This window comes from Bactrocera oleae, chromosome 3, assembly GCF_042242935.1.
Source record: "Bactrocera oleae isolate idBacOlea1 chromosome 3, idBacOlea1, whole genome shotgun sequence".
In the NCBI taxonomy this organism is placed as follows: Eukaryota; Metazoa; Arthropoda; class Insecta; order Diptera; family Tephritidae; genus Bactrocera; species Bactrocera oleae.
In genome coordinates, this window is record NC_091537.1 from 18,375,240 (window position 1) to 18,394,224 (window position 18,985).

The window sequence follows — 18,985 nt, forward strand, 5'->3', positions numbered from 1 at the left end:
TTAAGGCTTCAAGTGGACATTAGCCAAGAAGAACTCAAATCACATCCACACAAGACCTATAAAAATTAAAAAAAAAAGTGGAGAAGAAGCAGAAGCAAAGGTTCGATTTCGCACTTTAGCAGCACTTAAGAAATAATGCCGCAAAGATTGTATGCATCAACCACCCTTGAAAGGAGGGAAAAACGAGAAGAAGAAGAAGACGCAGAATTTCGAGGCGCCGCCTGGGCAAAGTATTGGCCGATGGACATCAAGTTGTTACATTTTACCACAAAGTTGAATAAACTCAAAAATACAACCATAAAACTATAGCTGAATACAAAGCAATACGTTACAACAATAACTACAACAACAAAGTTGAATATATATTGAAAAGCCAGCTACGACATGTAAAAGTTCTTCACCCTTATTTGCACAGTTGGAGTGAGTGTGGAATTACACGACAGCCAGACACTCGGCATGAACATTTGCACCCAATATATATACCATATATAAAAATATATATACGACTATATATTTAGGTATATATATCGGTATTATAAATATCTGGAAAACATAAGACATCTCGCACCGATACTTATGTATGAGTGTTTGTATGTATGTATATCCGCAGAGTGCGGAAAAGCTCTGGAAAAACTGGCTGACTGCTATAAAATTGTACGTCGTGTACGTCAAGCGACAGCTCGCAGACGGAAGTTCCTACATTTTCCGCTGCACACCAGCAACGTGCAGAACAAGGAACGAAACAAGAGCTGAAAAGCAAAGCGGAAAATCTAACAAAAGAATTTGCCAGTCAGACAATATAATACTTACTATAAGTTTATAAGCACACTCACACATGCATTCATACCAACAAACATACAAATATAAATATATCCATGTATATATATATATATATTTAATGCAGATGGAGCACAGCGTCTGTATGATAAATCACATTTGTGTAGTGAAAAATAACTTGAGTACTCGTATTACCAGCGACAAGTTCTAGCAGCAATGTGCTTGCACCCCTGGGCTCATAAACACCCGCAACCACGGCCATACTGTTAATATTATGGCCAAAAGCTCAGTTCCAGCAGCTACCTAAAACCCTTCCAAGAACCAAACGGCGACAGCAAGCTGCTTCCGCACTTGCAACGTTGGCTACCAACTTAACAAATCCGCAGCGTTGTTGTAATGAGGAAATTGGATTGTGGCAGTGCATATTACATAGCACGTTGCTGCAACATCTGCAAGCAAGCAATTCGCTCCTCTCTGTTTTTTGTTTTTCTTTTTCTGATTAAAATTTACAAAAGCCTAAAAAATTCGCTTAATATACTTTCGACTCCATTCATTCCGACTAGCAACAACAACAACGACGAACTGCAGTTGTATTTGTGGTTGAACAGCTGAAAAATGTAGGACACCAGCGCCAATGGTGCACCGGTTTGGTTTGCTCCGTCCGTTCCCTCTACTTGCCTCGCTTTATGTTGGCAGATGGAAATGATACAGGAAGCACTCAGCGCACAGTGGGAAATTCTACGGCTTTATTTTGCTACTCAAACCGAGTAGAATCCACTTTGCGGCTGAATTTGCCGACATGCTGTGATACTACTTATTTCATTATTAAAATATTTGCAAGCAATGTCTATAAAAGCAATGTGTATTCTATAAATTGAAACAAATATACTTACATATGCTAAGCGTATGAACATATGTATATACACTCTTGTAAAATGAACTACTTACAAACTACTTTACAAATTGTATGAACCGCAAGCTTAATTAGTCGACGAGAAGTGTGTCCAATCAGCTGTTAATCGTTAGTTTACTATAGGAAATCTACCTGTCAACCGTACTTGTCAAGCCAGCTGTCAAAAGAAGCAATGTGCTTGACATTTATGTGCTGTAGAGTTTGGCAAATAACCATACAAAGTCTAGCACCGGCAGAACTTTTAAAAATCTTAAACATTTAATTCCAAAACTCGTATTTGGTCGCTGAAGAGACTATCCGGCCTCTATTATTGGTTCATGTTTTTTAAAATTGCAAAGGCAGCTAAAATTATTGTCCATAGTAAGATATTCAGTCAAATTATTCTCAATTTTTAGTTGTCAATTGCATTAATAATAGTACTGTTTCTAAAACGTTCTAACGAACTGTACAATAACCAAATGGTGTGTGAGATCATTTATTGTGACAAACTTAAAATGAAGAAACTACTTTTGGTGGGAGTATGTCATGACAATAGGATATATTGATATACCAGGTACGATAGATCAGTTGAAAACCAACACTCGCCGTGTAAATGACGAAATAAGGCTGGAAGTGCTAAAAAATTTGTTTAATATTGGGCCTAGTCTAATGTTTCAAATTCGGTTTCAACACTAACAGGTTATTATAATATTTGTTTGTATTTTACTGAAAATAAAATACATTCATAACGGTTTACAACTCGACTCAGTTGAACTGAAACTGAAACAACTCAACTTTAAAACAACTACCTGTTTGTTTTAGCATTACAACTACTTTCAGCTGAAGTTAAAGTACTCTAAAAAAGTGGCGTTGTGAAAAAAACTGATGATTTTAAAAGGAAAAATCAAAATAATATAATTTAGTTAGTGATGGCGAAAGACAATAAAATATACTTGTAATTTATCCTAAAACGATGAAGCCTATGTAGTCAACCATTATGTGCTGCAAAAATTACTGAAAGAGGATAGTAATTCAGTTAAAAATATTTTTAGTAGATTGAGTTATTATCGGTAATACTGAATTGCAAAACTTCAACTGAAATAGAGTTGAGTTGTTAACTGGAATGGTGGTAAAAAGTTCTATATTTATATAAAAACGCGCTATAATAATTTTGATAGTTTAAAATTAATTTAACTAAAAGCTATATAAATATACTCGGTAACCAATTGTATTAAATAGTTTTAATGGAACGAAGTACTTAATAAATATTTAATAATTCTTAGTATAGTAATAATTTCTGACTTTACGGACTAGTTCATTCTCAGTCCATATATTCTGCTAGTATTTTCCTGCCTAGTGACATTTTAATCAGAATTTTGTTAGTTATAAATCTAGTTACCTTGTGACTAGTTCGATACTTAAATTGTTCGTTGTGTATATATAATGGGTTTGGCATAACTTCAATATCAACTAGGGCTATGCGCAAACTTGTTAACGACTTTGTAACGCGACCATAGCGTACATATTGTGGCAGCGAGTACGATTTTACTAATGGAATATTTGAAATTCTTTTCAAATTTCATATCGTCTCTCCTTTTGTAACTTTTCTAGCAATTAAGCATATTTGAACCGATAGGAATTAATTTGTGCTCATTAAAGTGTAACGGTCACCAACTTTAATGCAATTTTATATTAATATTGTTATGTTTACAATATTATTGTTTTTAACATATTATTATTGAGTTGATTGCTTGCCTATCTTTATGCAAGTGTGAAGACTACCTTGTAGTTGGATTACATCAAATTCAATTTAATTTAGAAACTTTATCAGATATTTCTCCATGTTACTTCAATCGAAGCTTTATATAAAATTTTGTATATTTATACAAAACGTGGATTCTTATATTAAGAATGTGCGCTCTTCCTGTGTAGTATGCGATAAAGAACTCTCAAAATTAAGAACAGTCCTGTTTTACAAATGTTTAAATATTGTAAAAAAACTGTTTGCTGATATTAGAAAATAAAGGGGAATTCGACCTTTACTTTGGTAGAAACAAAACTCATATATTGTTTGATCTTTCGAAATGGTCTCAAATTGAAAAAAAAATTGCTTATGCATTTAAATTAATTGACATAGGAAAACTATTCTGGGCCCGCAGATACTTGTCTTACATCCTATGGTCATTTTAAAATTGGTTTAAGTTGGTCGTCTACCTTCGGGCCTATTTTTAACGATGGATTGGAAAAAACTACTCATGACATATTGGGAAAAGTTATCCTTAAGGATAAATGACGCGACGTGGATAGTCAGCGCAGAGCTGGGTTTGGGGGGACTTGATATCTCGTAAACCATAATCTCTAGATCAAACTCTTTATCGGGCATGTTTCTAGTTATGTACACATGCGAAATATGTAAAAAAAACATCGATTTTTTTCAGACCGCGAAGGTATTCGATCTCCTTAAGAGACAAACAAGGTAACTAGAAAGAAAAATATTTGGTTGCAAGAATAGTAAAGAAACGGTTAAACTATTTGAGTGATATAATTCTTTGTCGTCGTTAAATTCGAGTGCATTTCGCTTTATTAGACCACGTAGACGTAGACAAATAAAATGTTCACATACATTTACCTATAGGGAGCTTTCAGTAGTGTCTTCCGCCCTTACCTGCCTGATATTAAATGGTGCTATTTTTATAAAATTGCATTTTTATTGTCCTAACATTTCATAAAAGCCCCTAATAGCTATATTTTAGACGCTATAAATACATATATTTCACCCACAATTTATTGTCATTTTCTTGCTCATATTAACATTTTTTAAAGGCGCATAATTTCTGCTTCAATAACTCAAAGCCAATTTAATACCCATGGAAAAATTAATTTTATACTATTAATATGCCATAGCGGGGTTGGCAGCACATTTACAAGAAAGAAGAACAATTTGAATAAAAAAAGCGTGCAGCCATTGATGCAGCCAGCCCTGCTGTGAGTTGAGCAATTTCGCGCTTATTTTGCTTGGCAATGCAATTGAATGGAATGAAAAAATTATTCAAACGTGCTAATACGACTATGTAATTTTCCCCGTGAAAACCAGTCGGCTTTCGTAAGCGGTAAGCGACTTGCAACATGCGAAATCCAATAGGGAGCGCATATGTACTACATTCACGGGTACACACATGAGTGTCTACAACGCATTTGTGCTACACGAATGTGTAAATATCAATAAAAATAGGCCACACAGTTGTCAGCACGTACCCGGATCGTGTGCGCCCCTACACACACGTCAAATGCGTTACGTTCGTCGACGATTGCATGTGCGTTTCTGCGTTGCAATGTGCATTCGGCAGGCAGTTGGAAACTAGAAATGCCTTAAGGTGAGGACGATTGAGGGGGAAATTAGCTGTTGGTACATAGCGTATCATATCTGTCTGTAGGTCCGCGAACTGTGTATGTTTCGATAAATGAATTTCCCAAACGGAAAAGTACGGCGGTACAAACATCAGGGTACCATCCCTAGTAAATTCATCTTTTTTACAGTTAGGGAGAAAATTTTTGTTGGATCTGATTAAGAAGTAGTTTTGAAGCGTGAAGTTTCTTTTACCTATCTTGGTCGGCTTACGGCTATCTGAAGACCTATAAAATACACTATCTTTAATATTGCTCAAAGAACTTACCGCAGACTTAGCTTCTTGCGGTTGATATATTTTTTTTTTTTATCACTGGTGTTTTCCAGATGATACAAAGCCATCACGTATAAAGCTCAAAAACCGAAAAAAAGCCATCATTAGTCTTATTACCGAAATCATTCTTTCGAAAACGAGCATCACATCGAGAAGTTAAACCAAAATAAAGGTCGTCTTTAAAACGTTCTTATATAAGCTGTCTTCGATTCGCCATTTCTTTGCTCGCTATCTTTGCACGCTGCTCTCGCCAAAAAAATTACATGTAAAAGCAACAACAAAGTTATCGGGTTTGTACTATTATGAATTGCTCAAATTACAAATGAAAACACGAATTTCTTTTTATTTTGATTTTAAAAACGTAATGTTTAACATTTATTATAATAGTTTATAGGAAACAAAACTAAGGGGTTGCTAAAACGTTTTGGACCAAAAAAATAATTTCTTTACCTAGAAAGAATCATAGCTTGGCTTGGCGAATCGAAAACAGCTATATAATCATCAAGCGCTTTCAAATTTAGGCCAAATTTAGTTCCATTCACTGTTCTAATATTTATAAAAAAATGTGTGTTTAAAAATATTTTAAAAAAATTGGGATATTTTCAGTTGATTTACCATATTAGTAGGCTACTATCCTTACCCAACCTTTAGTCACGAAGAGTCTTTACGACAAGTTAGAAATCTATTTTCATTACCAAAGGGTCAATATAACCGAAAAGCACCCCGATTTATATCTGACAAAGAGCTCTCAGCTCAGCAGCATACATATAGAAAAGTTTTTATCCTTTGGGCCTCCAATTACGGTATATACATAAGTCGGTTCCCGATGCTTTTGATTTCCCAGCAGGGTTCCAGTTGTTATTTTTCTAATTTCCTACAGGGTCATGTGGAGGTGACAGCAATGTGTTGGTAAATGGGAGACAGATCTAAAGGGAAGACAATGACAACAAACAACTTTGTTGAAATAATAAAAAATAAACTGAAACACAACATAAATAAGAAGAACGAAAGTGTATCATAAAAAAGAAAAAGAAAACAAAGCACAACAAAACAAAAAAAGACAACAAAAATTCAAAATAAATACTAATAAGCTTGTCTGCCTGCCTACAAGCTTGCCGGCAGTTGGCTGCCAACCGTTGATTAATTTGATGTGAAATATATATGTTCACAAATGCATACATACATTCTTGAATATACACACATAGGAACGATCGCCTGACAGCCACGCGTTTACCACACATTGCAACATCTCCAATAATTGTAGTACCCCCTATAGCATGCAAATCCATTTCACTGCGCTTAATTCGGTTCTTCACGCTTTTCAATTGAATTATCAGCTCATCTCTAGCGATCTATTTCTGTGCAACGTCTTTTCACTGTGAACTCTTATCCAACCCATATAATTCCCACTAATTTATATAATAATATGCTTTTTTTTTTTTTGCTTTTTTTCTTTGAACAGATTTATCGCGTAATCGCTTTTGCGAGCTACCCGAGGAGATCACCACATTCTCATTTCTGGAGACGCTGCTGCTCTATCACAACACAATACGCAGTATTCCCGAATCGGTGAAGCATCTGACATCGTTAACGTATTTGGATTTGCGCAGCAATCAACTGGCAGCTCTGCCACGTGAGATCTGCTTTCTGCCGTTGCAAGTGCTGCTCGTGTCTAATAATCGCTTGGCAACGCTGCCCGATGAGTTGGGCCGCATGGAGCGGCTTACTGATTTGGATGCCTCATACAATCAATTGTCGACGCTGCCGGCACGCATTGGCGAGCTACGTTCGTTGCGTTCACTATCGTTGCGTAGCAATCAGTTGATGTATTTACCGCGTGGTGAGTAATTACAAACATACCATACATTTGGGGCTTTTTATATGGTCGATAATAATAATAAATAAATTGGCGTAGTATTTGTGAGATGGTTTCTAGCTTAGCGTACTTAATAAATATATTTCAAGTATTATATTTATACCAACGCAATATCTGGCATAGTGTATAATATGGTAGCTTTGTTCAACTAACGGTTGTTTATAGAACATACAATTAATCGAGTTAGATATATCATACAGATTAAACGATTTTTCGACGTACATACATACGACGTATGTACATATGTTTATCAAAAATTTAAATATGCTTATATAACTTGGCAGATAGTATTCCTTGCCACTCTGGAGTAGTTGGATTCCGATGCAATCGAACTATTGTCACGCCGACAAAACACTGTTTTGTCAACCTCATTTAGTGTGAATATTGCCTTTTATCACAACTAAAACTAGATAAAAACGGTCAAGGCCAGCGTTACAAATAAGACAGACATATCCCAAATACATACGGTATTAAAAAAATAATATTATTTCAAATGTTAATTTAATTATTTTTTTAAAGCATTATTCCAAACTGGCCTAGACTGATTTTACCTAATTTTTCGAACATATCCTAACATCGGGATAAAAAAATATAAATCTTAATTTTAATGCAACATTTTTGAATAAAAAAATTTGCAACCCTGGTCTAGGCCAAACCTAGCCCTCACAGGTTTATAAAATATAAGGAATTTCTTCCCTGTGTGTTTACTTTATATCGAATATATCCGACAATTTTCGATATATCTTAGTAAAATTGAGTCCAGGCTTTCACTAAACTTCTTATACCCAATATAACTAAATATGGGAAATCGTTTGTATACATCGGTCAAGATTGTCGGTCGACAATGTCTATCAAAAACGATGGTGGTCGAATCGCGGCCAAGCCAGAATTGACGATTAGGAAGGTTTTGTCGTGGGATTGACAGGCCAGCATCTCCTATTAGCTGTTCCCTACAAAAACTCCTATTTCGGATAGTTACTGCCAACGATAGCCCGTCTGAAGGAAGCAATCGCCAAGAAGCGGCCAGCATTGGCCAATAGGAGAGGAAATGAGGAAATTTCAAGAGAACGCCAGAACACACACATCGATAGTGAATCGCCAGAAGCTACGGGAGGTTGGTTGGGAGGTTCTTATGCACTTTATAGCACGGACTTTATCACAAAATGATTAATAACTGGTCCATTTTATGGCGAATGAATTTGCTTCGCCCCGAAACAAGCTTTGAAAATCGGCTGTTCCAGTTTTTTTGCCAATAAAGACAAGGGTTTCTATAAGAGTGGTATGAAATTACCCTCAAAATGAAAACTAGTTATCGAACAAAACGGTGCATATTTGACCTCAGTCAGATCATTTTAACTATGCCAATTAAAGCTTAAATTTAATGCGAAACTAATGTATTTTTATATATTATTTATTTTTACTAGACCTTATACTATATAAAGTTCAGCAGCAACCGGACTTTGCCCTACCTTATTTCCTATATTCTGAATTTCATAAAATTGTGAGTTCGAGCGCCCGCTTATCGGTATTTCCGTACTAAGAAATATTTCACATAACTTTTTTATTAGTCATGCGAAAAAATTTTGATTTCGCTCAATTTTTTAGCTGTTTTCCCCATGATCTTAATATGTTTGAGTTACTTTTACATGAATTAAATTAATTTTAAGAAGTTTTTTTGGAAAACTTTTTTAAGTTGCATTAAACAATAAGTAAGCAAATAAGCAGCTGACAAACCTAATTATTAGTTGCTTGGAATTGTATTCTTATCAATAGCTTCTTACGATGAAATATTACGTATTGCTATTTATATTTCTGGGAATATAAACATGATCGCTAATGCATTCGATTGAAATGGGCACTCACACTGGTATTTCAGTCGTACTTTTATAAGAACAGGCGCTCTTCTTCACCCACCAGATCATATATCAATCTTATACATATGTCGAATAGTAACTTGTAACTCGATCGTCTTAGGCCCTTGAGCAAATTTATTGTGACTAGGAGATTTATTTAATAGTAAAGACTTAATATTTTGCAACAAACCGGTATAAAAAATCTGTAATGTTTACTTTTGAGGTTACAGAAAATTCAAGAGGTTATGAACTATACAGGATGTGTCATCTTTTATGTGGGCATGTAAAATTTGAATAACTTGAAAGAAATCGCCTCTAACTAGTCGAATTAGTCGCTCATGTTTTGAGATATCAATTGAAATTTCGCACACCTTTTTATTCCCGATATCGCCGCCAATATCGGGCAGCTATAGCATATAACTGTCAGGCTAACTGAACAGTCAAAGTCAAGATACGAATTTTTTTTAATAAGAAAAGAAAATATTGGGACACTTCTTTTTGACATCAGACATACTTATGAGCAATTTTTGTTGACGGACTGGAACAGTTTTTAATTTAAGTAAAAAATTATCACTCTTACTCGATGTTAAATTTGAAATTGTCACAATAATTCTCTTAACTTCTGTCTCACAGAATTGACGTGTCTAACGCTGGAATCGTTGGATGTTAGCAATAATCGCATCGCTAGTCTACCTCTGGAGATACGCCAAATGACAGCGCTGGTCGAATTGAATTTAGAAAATAATCCGCTTACGTCTCCACCTGCTAGTGTAAGTGTACTCATATGTGAAAAATATTTGATTGCATTGCATTAGTTACACTCTCTCTTCTACTCTCTTGCTACAAATACGATTAAATTCCGTTAATAACCCCAGTTGAACTTTCTTTCCATTACAGCTCTGCATACGCGGTCTTGTACACGTCTTTAAATTTCTCGAAACTCAAGCGGCCAAAGATGAGAAGGGCTCTCGTGCCGGTGGCAATTATGATGGCTACACCACATTGCGACGAGCGCCACGCCATGCGGCCAACGGCAGTGTGCTCGAATCGAATCGTGTGCCGCGTCATCATCATGGCGCTGAGTCCGGCTACAGCACCTGTGATGGCATTGACAAGCGTTGGTCACACGATATGCCAAACGGTATTTAATGCACACTCAAACACACACACACACACACAGTTACAAATAAACATCCAAACAGTTATACATACAACTGCATACAATTGTTTTCATGTATTATACAACAACACACATCATAGCAATTCAATCAACCACTAATCACAGCTCATTTACTCACTTCCTGTGTTCAACTTACAGTTAAAACCAAATTGGATTCACCGGCACGTAGAACGCCAACCACACCGCCTCCCTCGTTGAGTTCGGAATTAATGGATGCGTCGCTGACTTCTAGCTCAAGCACTATCGTTGATGAGTCAATATCGTTGAGTGGCACGAGTACAGGTGGCATAGTCGTTCCAATAGCGGTTACTGCCGCCGTTGTTAAGCCGCTAAGTGCAACGGATTCGCCAATGAAACGTAAAGTAGAAATGCAAGTGGCGGCGTCTGCGCAATCAGCGCCTGTCACACCGCAGCATCAGAATCATTCGGTGCAACAGCAACAACACCAGCATTTAAACTATGCGCATTCGAATTCGAGTAATGGGAGTAATAACGGGAGTAATGGCTCATCACCCGACCAAGACGATGCCATGATAGAACATTATCAACAGATTGCTGGCGGACAAAATGGCAAGAACGACGAGAAGTCCAATAAAAATTTGGGAAATATACAAACCTATCGGTTAGTAACGTGATTATAAAACTAAACCAGTTTTTATACTTTGAGCAGGATATATTAAGTTTGACACAAAATTTGTAACACCTAAAAGAGAACTTCGGAGATCATATAAAGTGTACGAGTATATGTAAATGATAGGATTGACGAGTTGAGTCGATTTTCCAGGTCTGTCTGTCTGCCGGTGTATACCATATGCGAACTAGTCCTTTAGCTTGTGAGTTATCAGTCGAAAATTTTGGCTCGAATTACTGTCCAAGGCAACACCACCATCTCGGAATATATGCTTCCGATCGAACCATATATATGATATAGCTGCCATACAAATCAAGATAAAGATATTTTTATACCCTTTTATGCTATAAAAATTCCACCTTGGAAGAGTATTATAGCTTCGGTATAGCCAACGATAATCTTTGATTTAGTTTTCTACTTGTTTGAGTAATATTATTAAAAAAAAATTAGTTTAATAATGATCGTTTAAAATATTTTGTGAATTTCATAGCTAAATATTATTTTAACACTAAATGTTTGATATACCAGTTATTACTAAATTTGTACCATTCAACTATTCCCTTACCTAATATCCAATTCTGTTTACAAACAGACGATCGGCTTCGGCAGAAAATGAAAGCTTTTACTAAACGAAATTTGTTTAAAATTATAGTAAACATTTTTTTTATAGTAAATATTTACTTTCAACTCTTCGGCACTATTTCTGATATAAAATAGTTTTATTAAAAATTTTTGACGGAGATTATTCAAAGTTTTTAGTTTATATTCGGTTTCCACATAGGTTAAACAAGGGAAATCTAACACCAATTTTAATTTTTTAAGCTTTTATATCAAATTTAAACCGTTCGAGGATAAACAGATTTAAATTATTTTTCCTCGATAAATTTCCCTTTTGTTACTATTGTGGCCTCTATGTTCGACTGTTGTGGGAACAAAAGATGAAATTTATCGGGAAAATGCTACAGAAGAAACTGTCACTTCGCAACATTATTATGTTTTTTAAATGTTTTGCTCCCTTCCAGTGAATACAAGGAGGCATTGAAGCAGCAACGAAATTTGGAAGTCTCCAGTGTTTATAAAATCAAAAATAACCAAAAAATGCTGTACGACATGAGCGAGGCCTCGAATGCCTTGAATTCGATAGTGGGAAATATGTCACACCATGAAGATCACAATGGTGGTGGTAGCGATAACGGCTGCAACGAAATTATACGAATTGTGAATGGTGCCAATAATATGCCACAACCGAAATCGATAATGAAGAATGGCAGTGGTGGTGGAGGAGTCGGTGTTGGAGTTGGTGTAGGTGTTATTGGCAGTAATGGTGGACTAAATATGCTAAATGGCATGATGAATGGTGTCAATGGTGGTGGTGGTGTCATTGTTGGTGACGCTGGCAGCGATTATTGTGTTGTAATACCAAAGAAACCGGTACAAAAAGTGACGCCGTCACGGAATACCGAATTAATGTCGTCGCTGGCGACGTCAAAGCAAATGCAACCAGTCACAGCTAATGCAACAATAACAACAGCAACAGCAGAGGAGTTGGAAAAAATGCTGTTATTACAACAGCAACAACAACAACAACTGTCACAACAGCAACAACAAGTTCTGAACGGTGATTGCATGGGTTATGTGAAACCCAATAGTCCAATGAAAACGCTAAATGGTGTCGGCACTGGTAGTGGTGTTGGCGGCGGTGGCATGGTCGGTGTTGGCATACTTGCGAATAATAATAAAATTGCTTCAATTGGTGGTCTCAAATCGCCTGTGAGTGGTACAAATAAGTTGGGTACTACGAAAACGCATCGGTAAGTGAATTTTCAATTCCTTTTCTGTTATAAAATAGTAATTTGGTTTAATTTTTCTTATCCAATAAATAGCACTGTCACCTGGAATCATGACATACCTGCGGAGAAACTTAGCTTTACTATGCGTCGCGAATTCGATCGACAACGTGAGGAGACTGAATTAATGACACAACTGCGGAGTGTAAGTACACTGAAGCTTATTAATATTTTTGTAGAATATAGAACAGGGTACTGTATCGAACTTTTGCGGAGTTGCAGTGGTTTTTGTTGGCCCAAAGTTTCAACCACACAAATAGAAGCGTCAGAGGCCCTATAATATATATATATATAAATGATAAGCATGGCGAGCTAAGTCGATTTAGTCATGCCCATCTTTCCATCTGTTTGTATTTGCGAGAATAAGTTTCTCAGTTTTTGAAATCTCATTTTGAAATTTGCTCATCCCCAAAAAGTTGCTTCGGAATTGTCGACTACTATACTACTATAGCATATAGCTGCCATACAAACTGAACGATCGAAATTATGTCTTTGTATGGAAAACTTTACATGGATTATAGCCCAAAAGCTGCGGTGAGGAAGGGCTTTCTTCGTAAAATTATCTTAATTAAAAAAAAAGAATATTACTATGGATGAATACAGAAAAATGCCGTTTTTTTTTGGAAAAATTACACTTCATAGTGGCTTAAAAAATCAAAATTTTTATCAAAAATTTTATTTTATCGATCATTTCTTGACAAATTTATCTGAGAAGGTCATGTGGAAATTTTAAGCCGATTGGTCCAGTTGAGTCGGAGAAATTTTCCAAACGGACTTTTAAAACAGATTTTCAAGAAAAACGCTTTCAAGTTTGGGGAGCCGATTATACTAAGTGAAAAAATTCTTAAAAATACGAAACTTTTGTGATGCTGATATTATTTATTTTATTTCGCTAATAATTTCTATTACTACTGTTAAAAATTATTAACTCAATCTTCAACAATTTCAGATCATTGAAACACGTCTCAAAATGACACTACCCGAAGATATAGCATCCGCCTTAACCGATGGCGTTATTCTCTGTCATTTAGCCAATTATGTGCGTCCACGTTCGGTTGCCAGTATACATGTGCCATCGCCTGGTGTCGTAAGTCGCAACATACTAAAACATAGTAATATTTTTAATAATATATTTTATTTTCTTGCAGTCGAAATTAACAATGGCGCGTTGTCGCAGAAATGTCGATAATTTTCTGGAAGCTTGTCGTAGAATTGGTGTAGATGAGGTGAGTCTAATGAAGCTATAGTATAGTACTACTAACTCTATATAACTTCAATGAGGGCAAAAAGTTAAATAGCTTTGGAATATTTAGAATAACAGTTGATCAGATAGCAATCAAAATATATCTGAAATTTTATAGCATTATATCGAAGGAGGATTCGAGACAAAGAAATACTAATTGTTTAGTCCACAAGCTCATAATCATATTGTAGTAATACAGTTAGCTTCGAAACAACGTATGGAATACATTCGTATTGATTTTCAACTTCAATATTATAGGTTTTTACCGGTGATCAGGTTCTTCAAATACTTTCTAATATCCAATATAGTCTGTATATATATGCCTTATTGTTCTTGCTGTTGAATGTTGGTGTGATTGTAGTCGTTGTCCGCGATATAAAGCTTAGTTTACCTAAACGTATTCTTTTTACATTGATCTGAACGTTTAGAACGAATAAATCCTCTATATTGAGTTTTACTTTCAAGACAAATTTCCACTTTAGTAAGATCGAACAGATCAATTCATATGAACAGCAATGGAAAATGAAATGAATAATGTGTTAAAATATGTTCTGATAGAAGCTTGTTGATCCGAAATTAGTCGAAAATTTTGTGCTGGCGGAACTGTATATTTAACAAGAAAAACCATAACTACGGCTGCACTGAAGCTTTAATATCCATTACAGGTTACATTTCTGTTAGAAAATAAGGGTATGAAAAGATATTTATCTTAATTTTGATCGGCCAGTTTCTATTGCAGCTATATGCTATAGTGGTTCAATCTGAGCAATTTGTTCAGAGGTTTTTGCGCTGTTTTTTGCAATAATCAACTAACAATACTCTAAGATAACTTCTCAAATAAAAAGTTTTCCATACAAGAACTTTGACTCGTCTACTTCTTATTTTTTACAAAAGACGATTTAAAAGCTATAAACCAAGTTATTCCAAAGCTATATAACTCACTTTTAACATTTTATAAACTAACGTACAAGAATATTGAAAAACTGTACATATATGTATATATTTATGAGTGCACCACGTAAAATCCCTCACTTTCCTATTACCCCCTAAAATAAAAAAAAACTTACCTCATTAAATTATTAATTTGTCTAAACGGTCTAAATGCAAACAAAAAATCTGTTATTGGTGTTGGTTGCAGGAGTTGATTTGCTCCTGTGCAGACATTGTGCCCCCCTCCGACGACGGATCCAACAACAGCAACAGCAATAACAACAAAAATTCCATAAATAACAATGAACACCAACAAATCCAAATTATGCCAAATATAAATGAACAAAATGAAAATTCACAAACGCTACCGAATCCATCGGCTGTTTTGAAAACGGTTTCGGCGCTAATCGCCTTGGATTACAATCCACATCATCAGAATATACGAAATTTGCAACAACAATACGAGTTGAAGTTAAAATTGCAAAGGCAGCAGGAGAAATTGAAGCAACAGCAAGATGAAGATGAAGAAGTACAAGAACAACAACATAAGAACGCGCAGACAACTTTCGATTTTCAACGTCGTTGTGTTTTGACAAAGGATGGGCGCGGCGGCGATGGCGGCTTCGAGCACGAATATGAGCACCAACTCACTGCAACCTGCACCAAAGAACAGATGATGCAGCCAACTTTGCATACGCTTGCAAGCCTAGACAATTCCACATTTAATTTGAGTGCAAAATGTCATTTCGATGTGACCGTGCTCACCAATGGACACGGTGTTGGAAGTGGTGGTCGCGGCGGTAGTGTTGGTGTTGGTGTTGATGAAACAGTGAATACGAAAGATTTTGACAGTGACGATATTGATGAAGGCGTCGGTGCTGAAGAAGAGGAGCGAGATGAATTCGACGCCTCTGGAAACGGGGAACATTACGGTCAAAGTTACAGCAAACAAAAATCGCAGCAGCGCAGCAATAATCATAATGTTGTCGATTTTTTTCGTCATGCCAAGTTGAAAACATTTCAAAAAATTAAATTCAATCTACTCTCCTCCTCGAGTGCCACATCTTGCATCAATTATGGACACGTGAACAACAGTCAGTGTATGCTGCAAACCATTGTGGAAACGGAAAGTGAAGTAATTGGCGGCGGCGGTGGTGGAGGGGGTACGGATAACTGCAATAAAGGCGTTGGTGGTGGTGGCGCTTACCAGCTGATCAACGAGAAGCCGACATTCAACGAGGAGCTAAAACTAAAGGTCGAAAGCCGTGCAATAGACGTAACGGGCAACAAATACAAGTTATACGATTTAGCAACGTTGCAAAAGAAAACACCTACCGTGGAGGTAGAAGAGGCGCTACCGATTGTCTCGAAACGTATCGAATTCTTCGAACACTCATCTGCTGGCAAAGCAACCTTAACCTCAGCCTCAATCTCATTGAATAATAGTATAAATGGCAGCCTTAACAGCAGCAACAAATCAAAATCCTCAAACACATCAACAGCTACAACAACAAATGCAGCAGCAGCGACAGCATCAGCAACAAAACCTAACAATAATAGCATTTTCAGCATCTATCGCGTGGTTGATGTGAACGATGGCAAGTCGGTCAACAGCAGCAAAATTTTGAATAACAGTAATGTGACTGGCGGTCTTGCAACAGCTGAGGAGGCAGGCACTTCTTACCTGTTGAAGCATGATTCGCACGTGCTTACAATTATTCTATCGTGTGTCTTTATTGTAACATTTTTGCTGTTGGTCTTCTTTCCATTGCCCGGATAAGAGACGCGACACAGGGAATTGTTATATGCCACATTGCTTTATAGAGCTTAAGTATAGATTTAGTTTTGTGGAGAATTCTACTATTGCAAGCGAAGTTGCAGGAGTTGTACTAAACGTTAAGTTGACTAAGGTATATGTACTTTTTTTTTTAGTTTTTTATGCCGCTTACTATATAATATTTAATATTTAAGACAATCCAACCGTAAAGAATGAAGCTTTTATTACTATTTATGAGTTTAATGGCTGCCTTTTGCTTAAAAGATTCGTTGCAGCATGTATATGTTACATTTTGTAATTAAAAAATAATATTATTAATTTTTTAGTAAGAATTTCATTTAAATATTGATTTTATTTCATTTATTAAAACTTTAAAAATTATTAATATTTATTATAAAAAAAGCTAATTCTTATTCTTATTTTAAAGCGTGAGTTCGTTTTTCAATTCCGCTAAATAATGTAATAAACGTATGCCACTTTAATAATCATTTGTTTGAGATTGTAGGTAATATAATACCTAAGTGCTTAAGTATAATTGTAAAAAATACTATAACCTAACTTTTTTTTATTAAATTTCTAAATACGTAAACTTTTTCGCATAACGAACTTAGAACATTGAATATATTTTTCTATGGCTGCTATGTTTCGACATAATTTATTACATATATTTGATATATATTATATTATAATTGAATATTTATTTAATTTACTATAATATTTTGGTAGATACTTACACAGTAACAACCTTAAAATAATTTTAAAATCTTAAATCTTGAAAGATTTTCTACAGAAAACTGAAAAATGTTGTCTTTACTTTGATTTATAACCGTCAGCACGAAGCTCAAATTTTTTATTTACAGTAATTTATTTAAAAATATTCAATTCATTTGGATTTGTATTTACTTTAAAATATTGTTCATACTGAGTTCGTAGTTTCAATACTTCAAAATATTTTTTTTTTTTGAGACATTTTTCGAACTTTGAAATATTTTATGAGTATAATGGAGAGAACGTTTGTACTATTCCCAAGATTTTTTCCTTCCAAATATTTATCCAACTAAGTAGTATTACATTATTATAGATTTAAAAAATATGCTTCGAGAAAATTTTCTCCCTTCCAACTAAGACTCCAAAGTTTATTAATTTTAGTGAAACCAAAGTTGAATATCTAAATGAAAATAATATAATAAAATGTAAGTCTGCAAAGTAGTAAATAGTTTATAACTTATATAAAATAAATATCTTTTGAAATCATGCTGCCTGTTTACCTTGCTGTAAGTAATTGAGTATAAACAAGATTTTCCTGTTTTTATTAAACCAAAATATAGAAAAAAGTATGGCTGAAACTAAAAAAGTTGAACAATTTTAGACAATAAAAATATTTAATATTTTTTTTTGAAAAATTTGAATTCCTTATAATCCCCACATTTTGAATCCGTGGAAAATTTTAGGCTATTATACATTGTTTTTAATAATTATTATAATTTTCTAATAATTATTTATTTATATTATTTCAAACACGTATATATCTATTATTTTGAGAGTTCAATCAGTTAGCATATACCCGAGAGTAAAATTGCAGTTATATGCCGTTTCCATGACTGTAGGGTCTACATAGGCGGACATAGACATAGATTTTTATCTGACTTTTGCTGCATTTCTCAAAAATAATTGTGGAATATTTTCTGCCGCTTTTTTTCCAGAAAAAATTTCATACCAAGGGTCTATGTCGGGTTAATAGTATTAAAACCTACAAATTGCTTTTAGTTTAAAACATATTATACATTAAAGTTACAACTATTCATTTAATATAATAATATATTTCAATAAGCATATTATTTACTTTTTATAAACAACATTATCTGAGCAGAGGCTGCATATTTTTTTGTATAACAGTACTTAAAAGTGCATTTCGTAAGGAAACGAAAACCAAATTATTTTCATAGACTTGAAAATGAAAGTTTTTTATATTTACTTTTTATAATTTAACCTTTTCCATGCTTTATATTAAATGACTTTGGATTAAAAAGCGATTCATTTAGTATTTATTTCGATATAAAATGAATATATAACTTAATACGACTTATTAAAACCAAAAGGCGAATTGATGGAATATATAAAAAAAAAAAAAAAATATATTCAATCATTTTATATATACTTATTAAATAAAAAATGTAATCGCCTTAAAATTTATATAGTATAAGAGATCGAGCACAAATTCGTATGAAATATTTATCGGCATCAAATATTGCATACTTTTAAGCGTGAAGCACAATGTCGGAACAGGTTAAATTACTAG

The 18,985-nt window shown here is 34.7% G+C and overlaps 1 protein-coding gene across 2 annotated transcripts in view; it reads left to right on the top strand.

The window, feature by feature from the left end:
* Lrch (Leucine-rich-repeats and calponin homology domain protein) overlaps window positions 1-18,985 on the top strand; it is a 52,859-nt gene that overhangs the window by 24,122 nt on the left and 9,752 nt on the right. Inside the window, exons 2-10 of one of the 2 annotated variants that reach the window (XM_070106180.1) lie at window positions 6,812-7,189; window positions 9,712-9,848; window positions 9,976-10,219; window positions 10,397-10,880; window positions 11,912-12,700; window positions 12,773-12,881; window positions 13,686-13,823; window positions 13,885-13,962; window positions 15,118-16,665. In XM_070106180.1, coding sequence (XP_069962281.1) covers window positions 6,812-7,189; window positions 9,712-9,848; window positions 9,976-10,219; window positions 10,397-10,880; window positions 11,912-12,700; window positions 12,773-12,881; window positions 13,686-13,823; window positions 13,885-13,962; window positions 15,118-16,665 — 3,905 coding nt within the window. Of the gene's footprint in view, window positions 1-6,811; window positions 7,190-9,711; window positions 9,849-9,975; window positions 10,220-10,396; window positions 10,881-11,911; window positions 12,701-12,772; window positions 12,882-13,685; window positions 13,824-13,884; window positions 13,963-15,117; window positions 16,964-18,985 lie in introns of those variants that run through there. The other variant, XM_014247694.3, reaches the window with a different exon arrangement.